A 14,064-nucleotide genomic window follows, 5' to 3' on the forward strand; every position below is an offset into this window, starting at 1 on the left:
TAGCTTCATATACTTCTGTTTATAGTTATTCTAACATAATTACATGACTAGGTGTGCAACTGTTTGCTTTTCTCTCCCCCAAGACAGAGTCTTGCTCTGTCACCCAGGCTGGAGTGCAATGGTACAATCTCAGCTCACTGCAACCTCTGCCTCCCGGGTTCAAGCAATTCTCCTGACCCAGCCTCCCAAGTAGCTGGGATTACAGGCACATGCCACTATGCCCAGCTAATTTTTGTATTTTTTAGTAGAGATGGGGTTTCACAATGTTGGCCAGGATGGTCTCGATCTCCTGACCTCATGATCCGCCTGCCTCAGCCTCACAAAATGCTGGGATTACAGGCTTGTGCCACCACGCCCGGCCAACTGTTTGCTGTCTAATGCTTAGTTCCTTCACTAGAATGTAAGCTCCATTAGCGCAGGAGCCATGTCTGACATGTTTACCCTGAACCCCAATGTCCAGCACGGTGCCTGGCACATAACAGGTGCTTAACAAATATTTACTGAATGAATGAATGAGAAAATAAACATCTTATTCTTTGGGGGGAAAAAAGTGCCCTGTGCTACCATCGCAGGGATTAGTCTGGTATCCTTGACTGATAATGATATCTTTTTGGTAGATTAAAGGACTGTCTCCTATTAAATGCAAATATTCCAGAAAGGTCCTTAGAGGAATGAAAATCAAAGCCCATGGCTGGCTCACCCCTGTAATCCTAGCACTTTTGGGAGACCAAGGCGGGAAGATCACTTGAGACCAGGAGTTCAAGACCAGCCTCGGCAATGTAGCAAGACCCCATCTCTATAAAACATACACACACGCACACACTCTGAGATACCACTTTCACTAGGATGGCCAGAATCGAAAAGACGGATAATAACATGTGGTGGTGAGGAGGTGGAGAAATTGGAACCCATATGCATCGCTGGTAGGAATGTAAAATAGTGTAGCTGCTTTGGAAAACAGTCTGGGAGTTCCTTAAAAAATTAAATGTGCTCATGATGTGCTCCAGAAATTCCACTCCTAGGTGTATTCCCCAAGAGATTGACAACCTATGCTCACACAAAAACTTGTGCCCAGATGTTCACAGCAGCATTATTCATAACAGCCGAAGTGTGGAAACAATCCAAATGACCCAAGAATCCAAGCTTATGACTGGATAAATAAAATGTGGTATGTCTATACAGTGAAATAGTATTTCGCCATAAAAAGAAATGGAGTACTGATCCATGCTACAACATGGTGAACCTTGAAAACATTATGTTAAGTATAAGAAGACAGTCACAAAAGGCCACATATTGTATGATTCTATTTATATGAAATGCCCAGCATTAGTGGTTGCCAGGGCTGGAGAGAGGGAGAAATGGGAGTGGCTGCTAAAGGCCACGGGGTTTTTTTTTGGGGTGGCAAAGATGTCCCGAAATTAGTGGTGACGGTTATATAACTTTGTGAATATACTAAAAACCACTGAATTGTATACTTTAAAAGGTGAATTTTATGATATATAAATTATATCTCAAAAAATTAATTTAAGAAAGCACCCCGGAGGGGTAAGCGCAGGAAGTTTTGATGAACCTTTAGTGTCTTGGTGTGAGTTTATCAGGGCCCCTGAAGAGTGACAGCGGTGGGGTGGGAGCCACTGCTGTGGAGATGCGTCCCCTGCTGCCCATAACCACAGCTGCTTGTCACCGTTGCTCATGGAGAAAACTTCTGCTTGTCCTTCCGGACTCTGGTTGAGTGCCTCTTTATCTATCGAGGCCCCTTTCCCTTTGATAAATTGCCTACCTTCCTCTCAGTTTGTTAGAAAAGGCAGACCTTTTAGAGTTCAGGTTTTAGTTTCCTGCCATTTGAGGGACTTTCTTGGGGGCCAAGACTGTGACTCCCCAGAGCTCTGAGCAAGATCTTGTTGAATAAGCACTTGGTGAATGCATGACTGACATGAGTGTGCATCTGTGTGTGTGTGTGTGTTTAAACAGCCAGCCTTTTCAAGACTCCAGGTAAGAAACGCCCAGAGACCTCTCCAGGGCTTCCACGGTCCTGTGACACCCCAGGTCAAACCTGCCTGTCCTCCGGGGCAAAGCTTGACATCAGGGGCTGGTACAGTTACCTCAGGACATTCCCAAGCTCCCTTTCACTTGGGATGAGACATCTGTTTCTCTAACTCAGAAGTGGGTTGGACCAAGCTATTGTGTTAGCACCACAAACTTCCTGCCGGCTCCTCCTGTCCGCCAGTTCAGGAAGGCGGGAGTCTCTTTGTGAGCTGGCAGAGCTATGACTATAAGGAAGGCCTAATCTGATTTGTGGAAACAGCCCTGGGCTCCACCCGAACAGAGTAGTAGCCACCCAAGAGCCAAAGCGATGCCCACCGAGCAGCCTGCTGTTCCCCAATGGCCTCCCCATGCCCTCTTCTGGCTGTCCCATCCTTGTAGCCCTGGTTTCCCTTCGGCCTGGGTGGGCCAAACCAACCCACCTTGGGATGAGTCAGAGGGGGCAGACCACAGGGTGTGGTTGCTGCAGGTCTCATGGGCTCCACGGATAAACAAGGAGCCTGGGCATCTCTGCCTGGGAAAACATCCCCAGCAGGGGCCTCCTGGTCCCCAGCAGTGGCCCTGTTCAGCTCTCCACATCAAGGGTAGGCTCTTGCCTGCCATGGACTGCACATGGCAGCAGAAGTGGTGTGGTATGTGTGTGTGTGTGTGTACTGGTTAGGTGCACAGGATGTCAGCCTTAGCATGAAACACAGAATCCCAGGATTTTGGAGGGAAGGGGCTTAAAGATCATCCAGTTCAGCCCCATAATGGGAAAACCGAAGACCGGTGGGGTGAAGTGACTTACTCAGGGTTGCATGATATAGAGCTTGGACAAGGCCAAATCTCCAAACTCTTTCCCCTGCTCTGCCCTGCCGCTCCCCTGGAGAGTCAAGAGGCAAGAAGGCTGTGGGAAGCTAGGATTCCAGATATGCCCTCAGTGCCCAGCCCAAAGGCTCCACTGTCTGGTTCCTAAACTGATCAGAGCACAGCCTACTGAGGGCTGACAGGACTCCATGTGTGGGACGGGACTTCGGCTTATCTGAGGGGTCTCACCACCTCTGGCCACAGGCCCCAAGCCCTGTGCAAGAGAGAGGGCACTCCTGTGGTTTTCTGCATGGCAGCCACTCCTGCTTCCTCTGCTAACAGCACCCCTCTAGGGAAGTGCTTTTCCATGGAGTTCTGACCAGGCCGTCACTCACAGTGCTCTGTCTCTCAGTAGCCCCTGTGCACACACAGACAGGCCAGGCAAGGATGGCCCCACCCTCCAAGCACAGTGACTGGTCAAGGGGGCCACATGACCTGGCAGGGTCAATCAGAATCCATCCTTGTGACTGTACTTATGGACACAGAGACAAAGCTATCTCTTTTCTCCAGGCGGTGGGCTGGGATGGGGTAGATCTGGAGCTGTCTGAGGCCATGGCCTCCTCTTCCCACCCCACTCCCCAAACATGAGAGAGGCCCATTTTACAGAAGGAAAGAATGAGGCCAACACATAGTGAGAGAAACTGTCTTCAGCCATCCTATGAGTTCTTGGACCCTTCCTCTGAGTTCTTAGATTCTGTCATGCCTGGGGCCAGTTCCACTTCCGAACTTACCAGTTTTATAAGCCAATAAATAAATCCCTTAAGATAGGTTTGTTAGTTCCAGTCAAGAAAGTCTTGACTAATAAAACAGGAAGGCCCCAGATCCAAAGTGGATCTGAGAATGTCTGACCACTATAGCAGAGGTAGCAGGTGCTAGACCCCACATACAGCCCACTTTCCCAAACTTGGGATAGGATGAGAGAAGTAGGAGCTCAGACACCCTCCCTGCTATCATGCCAAGGCTGGGCCACAGAGGAGGCAGTAAAGACCTTGGAGCAGGTTATAAGTTCTCTTATATAGTATTTACCAGGCATCCACTGTGAGTCAGGTGCTGTGCTAGACCCTGAGGCTAGGGTGGTAGACAGACTAGACATAGCCCCACAGAGCTCAGAGACTAAGTGTTTGCCAACTACTTTTATATTGTACAGCTCTATCATTAACTAGGTGTTTGACTTCCGGTGAAATATTTAATCTCTCTGAGCTTCTCATTATTTATAAAATACATCCTGACTTTGAGTATGGGTTCATGGGATAACGTGGAGTTTCGCTCAATAAATACTGGCTATGATAGCAACTTACAGGAGAAAGCATCCTCCCTGTTTTCCCCACTCCTGAGGCTCACAGATTCACTGGGGTGGCCATGCCCACAGAGAAAGTTCAGCAATAGCATGAGAGTTGAAGGCTAATCAAAGGCTAGAATTCAAGAGATGCCATCAGAGCATGGTTGGCCAAGGAGTGGCCCAGGAGTGGAGCCCTAGCTGGGAGAGACGCTGCAGTGGGTTGGGATGGTCAAGGAGGAAGAGATAAGGCCATGGCCTCCTCTTCCCACCCCACTCCCCAAGCATGAGAGAGGCCCATTTTACAGTAGGAAAGAATGAGGCCAACACACAGTGAGAGAAACTGTCTTGACCCATCCTATGAGTCAGGATGGCACAGGAGCAAGAGTAAGAATGGAATGGACAGGGGACTGATGGAAGTTAGGTTGGAAAGATCTTTTAGGCCAGGGTGGTGAGAACAAAGTCCCTGTTCTGTGGTTCTATGGGGTGGGGAACATGACAGGATAAAAGCACCTTAGGAGGCTGCTGCTCTGGTTCAGGTGACTAGGGATGAAACCCAAGCCGGGGTTACCCTTGAGGTATAGTTAGAGCAGAAGAGGCAGGTGTGAGAAAGATCCAGAAAGAAGAATGGCAAGGCCATGGAGACTCAGACTTATTAGACACAGTGGCGAGGGAGACCAAGGAGCACAAGGGCCTGGGGGATAGGGTGTCCCTCACCAGGACAGGACAGACAGGGTCTGAACTAGGTTTTTGTCTGGGGGTCATAGGGCAGAGAATGTTCCAAGTCATCTTTTAGACCATTCTGGATTTAGGACATATTGGAAGACTGTCTGGTGGAAATAGAGGCAGGTAATGACAGATACAGGATTAGATTCTGTGATGAGCAGGAGTCAAAGTGAACCCCAATAAATAGGTAACCACATGGCACACTCAGTCTGTGTGTGTTGGGAGCAGGAGAGTGATCTGTGGGATTTAAGGTACTCAGGCTAGAGTGGAGAGGGCACTGCCTGAGGACAGGCAGTTTTGCCAGAGAGGAGAGGCAATTTCCCCAGTCAAGGGAAAGAACCAGGGCCTGAGAGGGCAGTGCAACAGGAAGGCAGCTTCTACCCTGAGGCTGGGTCTGCCACTGTAGAGACGAGAAGGTAAGAGGTGCCGTGAGGTCCTGACCTTGCAAGACTTCAAGGAGTGGGGATGGCCTGTGAGGGAGGAGTTTGCTGTCCCTGAACAGAGGCTGCCACCAGGGGCCCCAGGAATCCAAGCTGCCCACCCATGGCCCATTGGAGATGGCTGCCTGCGCTCAGGTGCCCAGCAAAGCAACAGGCAATAGGCAGTCAGCCTGCACATGCCCCGGGCCTGCCTCTCCCTGCAGCCCCGCTCCTGGCAGCCCAGCCTCCTATAATTGCCTTCTAAAAATATCCTTCCCCCACCCCCACCTCTTGATTTCAAAATATTTAGTTTTCAGGGTATTTAAAATGAGAGCTGGCGGCTCTTCCAGGCCCAGATAACAAAGCTAAACATTTATGCTTCGACTGCATTTCTCTGAATCGGCTGAGATCTAGGGCTTGATATGGCAGCAGCAGGAGGGAGGGGAGTTGAGTGCGAGATGGATCACATGCAGGCCCCAAGGGCCGGGGGGCCACTGGCCTGCCCTGCCAAACCCCTCTAGGACCCTTCCCTCTGTCGGGGCCCACCTACCGCTGTTGACGTAAAGCCGGCCCCGGACGGTGTCCTTCCCCAGGATGTTCTCTGCCTCGCAGACATACTCCCCAGCGTCCTCCACCTTCACCTTGTTGAACTGTAGTCGTGAGTTCTTTCTGGTTAGGGAGGGGATAAGAGGGAGAGAGGCATGAGCCAGGGCCGGCTGTGGCTCCCCAGCGGTCACCCAGCGGTCGTCTCTCTCCACAGAGCCACAGTGGCCCTGCAGCTTAGATGGGAAGGAGATTCCCTCCGCCCAGCGATTTCTGGAGTCCAGATGGGGCATGGAGTCCCTGAAGCTGCAGGGAGCCCTGGGCCCTTAGGACAACACAGGGCAGGACTAGTGGCTGCTCACAGGTCCTAAATCTATGATCCCTCACATCCGCTTTTCTAGGGCCGGACCACTGTTGTAACATTCTTCTGGGGGAGTAAAGCCAGGCCCTATAGGAAGTCACATGGCCACCTCCCTCATTCCCAGCTGCCTCCGCCTCTCCTGGGAAGTGGCAACCTGTCATTCTGGGTATGCAAGACCTGTTCCCAGATACCTGGGATGGCGGCTGTCCTGACAGATTCCCATGGCGATGGTGCCCAGACTCCTCGTCCAAACCTGGGACTCTCCCTTGTTCTCAAAATCAGCCCTGCCACTAAGGGGCACTCTGTGGCTTCTCCAAGGGGTTTTTGTTTCATTCATTCATTCGTTCAACAAATGTTTACTGAGCACTTTCTGTGTGCCAGGGGCTTGTACACCTTGGGGAACAAAAAGATCCTGGACTTGATCCTCAGCGCCAACCTGGGTGTTCTCTTCTTACAGAAGGGAAAACTGAGTCCTAGAGGGACTTCCTGACTTGCCCGGGGGCACTTGGCAAGGCAAAGGCGGAGGTATGCCAGGAGCTGCAGTTCATGAGGACATGGGCTATCTCTGGGAACCCAAAGCTGGGGCTAGCCCTGAAGCTTTGAACCTAGTCCCTGCATGCTGAGAACTGTTTGGCCAGGCCTGGGCGGATCCCCCCAGTGCTGTGACTCCAGGGCACCTGGCCCTGGTCCCCCTCTTCTTTCTGAAGCCCCAGCCAAACCTCTCCTTCCTTCTCAGAGTTTCCCTGCAGCTACCCCAGGGTGCTTAGGCTCTGCAAGGGTCTGTTCACAGCCCTCACCCCTTCCTCTGCCTCCAAGGGCCAGCACGAGCTCTGGATAAAGCCTGGGACCCCAGCCTGGCCCCCAGGAGGAAGCAAGAAGTAATATGGTAATTTCTGTAGATGGTATGATTGCCTCCTCTTTTTAGTGCTGAATTAAAAAGCCAGGTTTCCAGCCTATGTGTAGTGGGTTGGAGAGGTGGGGGAACACGAGGGAGGGCAGTAGAGCCATCATTGCCCTGAGCCTAGGATATGTAAAACTGAGCTATGGAGCTGATGGGGTAAGGAGGCCAAGGGGAGGCAAGCAGAGAGGCTGGGCCAGGGTCAAGGAGATGCAAACTGGCTCACAGTCCCTACCTGGGCTGTTTCCACCTCTGATGGGGAGCTTCTTCCCAGGCATCCTTACCCCCAGATCCTCCAAACAAGGGTGCTACAAGGTTGTCTTTTCTATAGACCCTATTGCTGTGGTGACGTCCTTGCTGATGCTGTGGTGACAGCTGCTTAACTATTCCATATTCTTCCTGCCTCAAACTGGTCTCTGTCTCCTTGGCCTGGTGCCGGGCCACAACCCTCTTCTGTCAATTATAGTTTGTTCCCTTCATTAAAGAGAGCCCTGGAGGCCCCTCTGACTAAGACAGCATCTCTTTCCCTGATCCAGCCAAATTAGATGCCACAGACTCCAGCTTCCCCCAGGGTATGGCTTCTCTCACTTCCCTGTGCACCCACCAGATTAGCAGGGAAGGGGGATCGCCTGAGGGTACGGGGGTGGGGGTGTTGATGCACAGGGGACTCTCCTTGTCGCCCACCCTGGAATTCAGAGGCGCTTGCCTTCTACAGCATCATATGTAGCAGGACACTAAGGAAGGATTCCCCACTTGCAGGCATGTGAGACCTGGAGAAGGGAGGCAAAGGGCTCTGGGAGTGCCCCTTCCCTCTGAGGAACAAGAAAGAGGCAGGGGACAAAGATAATGACCCTGAGGCTTGCTGCAGGTGTCCTAGGTTAGCAGCTGTCTCATGGTTTCACAGAAGCCGGCCCCAGAGATGCACATGGGGCTCTGGGTCCAGGCTGAGGGGCAGGGCTCTGAGGGTTTCTCAGCCCCTGCAGGAACTGGAGTCACCACCTTCTCCTTCCTCACTCCCAGCTCCAGGTGGAAGCCTGAGGACTCAGGACTCTCCTGTCTCCCTGGCGGGCCAGGTGCTGTGTTCTGCTCCTGGTGCCCCATCACGCGCTGACCCAGGTTTGCCCTGAGATGGTGACCACGCCCCCCCGACCTCCCCAGCTGGTTCTCTGCTGGCAGGGACGGGATCTGGGCAGCTGTGTCCTCCACAGTGCCTACCCCCGCCCCCTGCCTGCTCAAGGGGCCTGTTCCAGCCTGCCCCTCATAAACAAGGGAACATGCGATTCTGCAGGGAAGGCCCTGTGCCCAGGGCTTGGGGGGGCAGTTTGCTCCTGGCACAGGAAGGCTTGGGTGAGATGTTTCAGGGCAGTGGGCACAGAGACAGCACCCGCTGAGGAGGGGTCTCTACAGGTCAACAGAGATGCCCAGACAGAGTGCGGCCTGGGCAGGGAGAGTGCCAGGAGGCAGGGGAGTCAGCTGTTGTCTGGGCAGACAGGACAGAGAACATTTTGCCAGAAAGCAGACTCCTGCCGCTGCCCCTGGCCCCTCTACTAGGTGGGGTGTGTAGTGTTGGATGGGTGGTGTGTGCAGGTGGCCGTTCTCTCTAAGTCACTCTGAGGGCACCTTGGTTGCAGGGAGTCAGAAGTTCTCTATCATGGCCCACTCCTCCACCACTCACAAGTCACTGCTGAGAGCCCAGAGGCAGGACAGGGAGAACAGGGAGGTTTCCTGATGCAGCAAATGGGGCAGGGCCCTGACAGGTAGGGGGCAGGGGGCACACTTTAGACTCTTATGGGTCCATAATACCCAAGAGGAGAAGACCAGGCTCTGTTTCTGGATTCTTCAGAGGAGACGGAGGCTTAACCACGACAGTAACTGGTTCAGAAGGTTAGAACCATCCAAAGGGTCTCCTGCCCAGTCCCAGTGGGACTCTACACCCAGGAGAGGAGGGCTAGTCCTGCAAGATTCGCATCAGTTTAGTCCTCAGTGTAGAGCTCTCTGCCAGGCCCAGTAGGGGAGAAGCCGGTATCTGGGTATAGGGATCCAGGCTTTGAGGCTCTCTCATGCTGGAAGGAGAGACAGATCCCTCCACAAAGCAATGAAGCCATGTCTAAGGCACCATGGGAGGAGACAATGAGAGCTGCCTAGAGGGCTTAGGAAGGTGTCCCAGAGAGATGACAGTTAAGCTGGGCCTTGGAGAGCCTTGCCAGGGACAAGCAAGGGGAGGAGAGTTGCCAGCATAGGGAACAGCCTGGGCTCAAGTCCAGTGCCATGAAAGGAAAGACCAGCGGCCGAGAGTGTAGCAGTGTCAGAAAACTGCAGGGCAGTGACTTGTAGGCCAGGAAGAGGAGTCGGAAGAGCCCCAAGGCTGTACCTGGCATGCAGTAGGCTCTCAAGCTCTGTCTTGAATGGATGATTGAATAGATGTTCCTGTTAGAAAGATCATTGCCCGTCAGGCACTCACAGGGGTCAGTGACTCTGTGGACTTCTAGAATTACAAACAAACTGAGTACATAAGTCACATTTTTTTTTCCCTGAAGAAAAGGACGAGGCTTCTGCCAGATTCTATAGTAGAAGCTAGACTAGAGATTCATGAAGGTAAGGACCATGTCTGTTTTGTTCACTGACATATTCTGAGCCTCTAGCAGAGTGCCTGGCACATAGTTGATACTCAATACAGATATGTTAGATTCAGAAATGAATTCTCAGAGGGCCTGTGGTCCAGAAAAGGTGGGGAGTGGCCAAGAGTGGGACAGAGGAGGGAGACCAGATGGGAAATGTGCAGGCAGGGAAAGAGGCACGACTCCCTGGGCAGACGACAAGAGGCCAGGGGTTGAGGAGCTGGGAGTCTGGTTGAGCCACAAGTGAGAGGGGAACACGGGAGGGACAGAAAGGACTACAGCAGGTGGGGGAGAGGCCAGATTGGGCATTCAGAATCAGAAATATCTGTGAGGCATCTCAGACATGGTATCTAGTGTCTCTCTGGCAGCATGGGTCTGGAGCTCAGGTGAAAAAGCCATCATGTCTGGAGAGGGAGACTTGGGGTCTCAGATTCTTAAAGCAACAGGAGAAGGTGAAATCACCCACAGTTGGAAAGGGAAGAAAGAAAATAGTGATGCCCGGCCAGGCGTGGTGGCTCAAGCCTGTAATCCCAGCACTTTGGGAGGCCGAGACGGGGGGATCACGAGGTCAGGAGATCGAGACCATCCTGGCTAACATGGTGAAACCCCATCTCTACTAAAAAATACAAAAAACTAGCCGGGCGAGGTGGCGGGCACCTGTAGTCCCAGCTACTCAGGAGGCTGAGGCAGGAGAATGGTGTAAACCCGGGAGGCGGAGCTTGCAGTGAGCTGAGATCTGGCCACTGCACTCCAGCCTGGGCAACAGAGCAAGACTCTGTCTCAAAAAAAAAAAAAAGAAAAGAAAAGAGTGAGGTCCAAAGTTCAGGAAAGTTCCAGCATTGATGGCAACTAAGAAACAGTGTCCAGACTCACAGCAGGACCAGGAGGAGCATCACAGGGCCTGGGGAGCAGGTGTTCCTATGCTGAGGCCATTGAGAGGCCTGGAGGCCTGAGCCAGGGAGTGCAGAGATAACTGGGGTTTCTCCAGGGCCACAGCCATCGAGAGGTTGGGATGTAAGTGAAAGGCAGATTCCAGCAGGGCAAAGAGTGAGTGGAGGATGAGAGTGTGCAGTCAGTGGGCATGAGGCTAGCTCCCTCAGTGACTTCATATGGTGGTGGAGGGCGGAAGTGAGATGGGGCAACTGCTGGAGGGCCAGGGGAGCAGCAGCGTGGAGGGACAGCATTTGAGAAAAAAAGTCACGGGTAGGGAGAGAAAGTTGAAGTTACCAGAGAAATGAGTGAGTTGGTGGTACCAGGGCTCTGCGGGTGTGTGTGTGTGTGTGTGTGTGTGTGTGTGTGTGTGTGTGTGTGTGTGTGTGTGTGTGTGTGTGTGTGGAGTGTGGGAATGTGCGGGAGGGAGGGTGAGTATGAGTGTGTGGCACCAGGTAGGGTGGAATGATGATAGGCAGGTTGTAGACATGTTTGGGAGTCATGAGGAGGGAATGGGGGCTCTCTTGACTTTTGTCACTGCAGTGAAGTAGGGGAGAAGCCATCTTCTAGAAAGAAAGGATAGGAAGGAGACAGGACCCAACTGCCCCAGCTCCAAGAAGCCTGCCCATTCTCTTCAGCTTGGAGCCAGCCTTGGAAGTGCAGTGAGAAGGGGCAGGGTGGTCTCAGAGGGTGGGCTGGGTGGGCAGCCAGAGCTTCTTGACAATGCTGTAGACTAGGGACACATAGAACCCCCCACTCACCACTGGCCATGGTGAGTTCCTTAGGAAGCGGCATTCTTTTAGCCACAAACCTTTGATCTAAGCCAAACCCTTCCTTAATTACATTCTGTTTTCTGCCAGGATCATTTTCTAGAATGATCAGTTCTACTTCTGCTCCCCATTCTTGGAAGGAGAATCAGAGAACTGGAAGTAACTCTCAGTCCCCTGACTCCTTCATCCTCTTTTATAGGTTCCAGAGTCTGAGGGCCAGAGGCAGGGCGTGGACATCCAGCCCCACACGGCAAACCCAAGCAGCCGGCCCAGCCCAGGCCCTCTACCACTTTTTGTTGTGGGCAGGCTGGTGTGCTCTAAAACCATCCTAATTTGCATTTTGTGTGTGTGGTGGGGTGGTGAGGAGGAAAATGACAGCCAGGAAGGGAGTGGTTGTAAGCTGCCTGGGAGAGAGGGCAGAAAAGGTTTGGGAGCTCCTGAGTCAGAGAGGGAAGGCCACTAGGTCCCCAGAGCCAACAGAGCAGACATCAAGTAGAACGCCTGTTTAGCTGGCAGGCACGGGTTTTCCCCCTTGCTTCTCCTTGAGAGGCAGGAGAGAGGTGGTGGGCTGCCTTGGACTACCGGCTTCTCTGGTGCCAGAAGCCCCCTGCCTGACCCACCCAAGATGAAAGACAGGCCATCTTCCATAGCCTGGAGACTCAGGCAACTTCTCTGATTCACTTCCTTGGAGCACGGATTCAAGATCAAACACAATTCTCATGTTTTAGAGGGAAACCCTCTGAGGAACAGAGTTCTCCAGCACCAATCAAAGTGCTGCCCCTTTCCCCTACCTAGCTCTCTGACAAGTGACAGCTTGCAAGCTGAGAAACCAGCCCATCATGTGTGACCTCCCAGAGGCATTCTGGAGTCAGGGTCTTTCACCAAAGATTACCAATGATGGGGCTTTCAGACGCTGCAGCAGGTCTTTCAAGAAGTTTTAGGGGTGAGCAGGGTCTTCCACTGATCAAGCTGACTGTGACAGTCAAATTGCCTTCAACTATCCAGAGAAGTTAAAGGCTTAATTCTTGTCTGTGGTCTGCAAGACCCTGGGCCACCATGACCAGAGGGTCCCTGAGCTGCAGGAAGAAGGCTGGGAGTGGCAAGGAAGGGGAGTAAAGAGAGGGGCTGGGACTGGTTCCATGGGCGAATCTGGGGGCACAGCCCTGGCCTCTGTCCAGTTCAGGCCCCTCCTTCTCGAGAGGAGGGAAGGCAGCCGGTTGGACGGAGGACAGGCTGGATATTGCTTACCTGCCGTTGCCATATTTGATGCGAATGTCTCGGCTGCGGTTGAGCTCCTTGCCGTCCTTGAACCAACGGTAGGAAGGTTGGGGATTACCGGCTGCTGCCTCACACTTCAGCGATTGCTTCTCACCCACCTGTCCCGTCTGGCTCTTCATCTTCTTCAACTTGGGCCGGGTGGCTGTGGGGTACAAGGCAGGTAGGTGAGCATGGTGGTGGCAGGGGCAATGCCAAGCATGAGTAGTGGACAGTAAGGGCCACTGTTTTTGGGCTGGAACTGGGGAAGGGAGGGATGATCCTGAGAGCCACCCCTCCTGGTGTCATTCCCTAGTTCGATTCAATAAGCATTTACAGTGAGTCTGTCATGACATCAATGTAGTTATAACTAATGGAGAGTTTCCTTCATGCCTTGAATGGTGTGAAGCTTGACATTAGCTTATGAAACCTTCATAATAACCCCATGAGTTCACAGCAATGGTTAAACCCACTTACAGATGGGGAAACGGAGGCTCAGAATGGTGAAGTCACTTCCCTAAGGGCAGATGATGGAACTGGGATTCAAACCCAGATCTCCTTGACATTGGTGCTCAAGATCTAAAATCATGGGTAACAAGCCATGGGGCTGTACTGGTGGGCTCAGGCCCAAGCACGGATGCAAAACTGCAAATGCCAGGCTGAGAGGCTGTCCCCATTTTTCTTAAATGCCATTCTATCTCCACATGCCCCAGTCTCCCATGTTTCACTTCCTTGCTCCTCTCCCCACCACCAAAAAAACAAAACAAAACACACACACACACACACACACACCACAAAAGAGAAAGTACCCTGTTCTTAGGAAGGTGAGGCCAAGCCAGTGCTCATGCTGAGGTGTGTAACAATTTCCAGTGGGATAGTCCCTTAAAGGATACACAAAGCCTTCATGCAGGTTCTCGTTTGGTCCCTGAGCTCTGTAAGGCAGTGTCATACTGACACTGATGGTGCAGATGAGACTCAGAGAGGTGAAGAAACTTGCCTGAAGCCACATAGCCAGGCAGCCACAGAGCTGGGACCAAAGCTCAGGTATCAAGATTTGCCACGTGTTAGGTTGGTAGCAGGATGGTGTCTGATTTTGTGGTCTCATCTCTCTCTGTGAGATGGTTAAAAGCCTTCCAGTAGCAGAAGGGAGGGTCTGTTGGAGCCAAGGAGTTGTCTGGGAACTGACTGGTTCTGTCTCAGCCATTGGTCCTTTCCCTGGCAGCTCAGAGTGCTGACAATGGGCCAGAGCTGGCTCTGGAGAAAGGCAGGCAAGAGGGCCTGGCTACAACAGGGTCCCCTCATTGAACTTCACCCTGAGCTGCTGCATATATGCAGGGAGTAGATGAGAGGGGCGCAGGGCACAGAGGAAGCACAGAAAGG

At 52.5% G+C, this 14,064-nt stretch overlaps 1 protein-coding gene across 12 annotated transcripts in view; it reads right to left on the reverse strand.

Moving 5' to 3' along the window:
* Nucleotides 1-14,064, reverse strand: part of NRG2 (neuregulin 2) — a 271,148-nt gene that overhangs the window by 27,146 nt on the left and 229,938 nt on the right. For all 12 annotated transcript variants that reach the window (XM_077937068.1, XM_077937067.1, XM_077937069.1 and 9 more), the window contains 2 exons: nt 12,679-12,850; nt 5,861-5,979 (listed from right to left, as the gene is read on the reverse strand). In XM_077937068.1, coding sequence (XP_077793194.1) covers nt 5,861-5,979; nt 12,679-12,850 — 291 coding nt within the window. The remainder of the gene's footprint in view (nt 1-5,860; nt 5,980-12,678; nt 12,851-14,064) is intronic.

Source organism: Macaca mulatta, chromosome 6, assembly GCF_049350105.2.
Source record: "Macaca mulatta isolate MMU2019108-1 chromosome 6, T2T-MMU8v2.0, whole genome shotgun sequence".
Classification (NCBI taxonomy): domain Eukaryota; kingdom Metazoa; phylum Chordata; class Mammalia; order Primates; family Cercopithecidae; genus Macaca; species Macaca mulatta.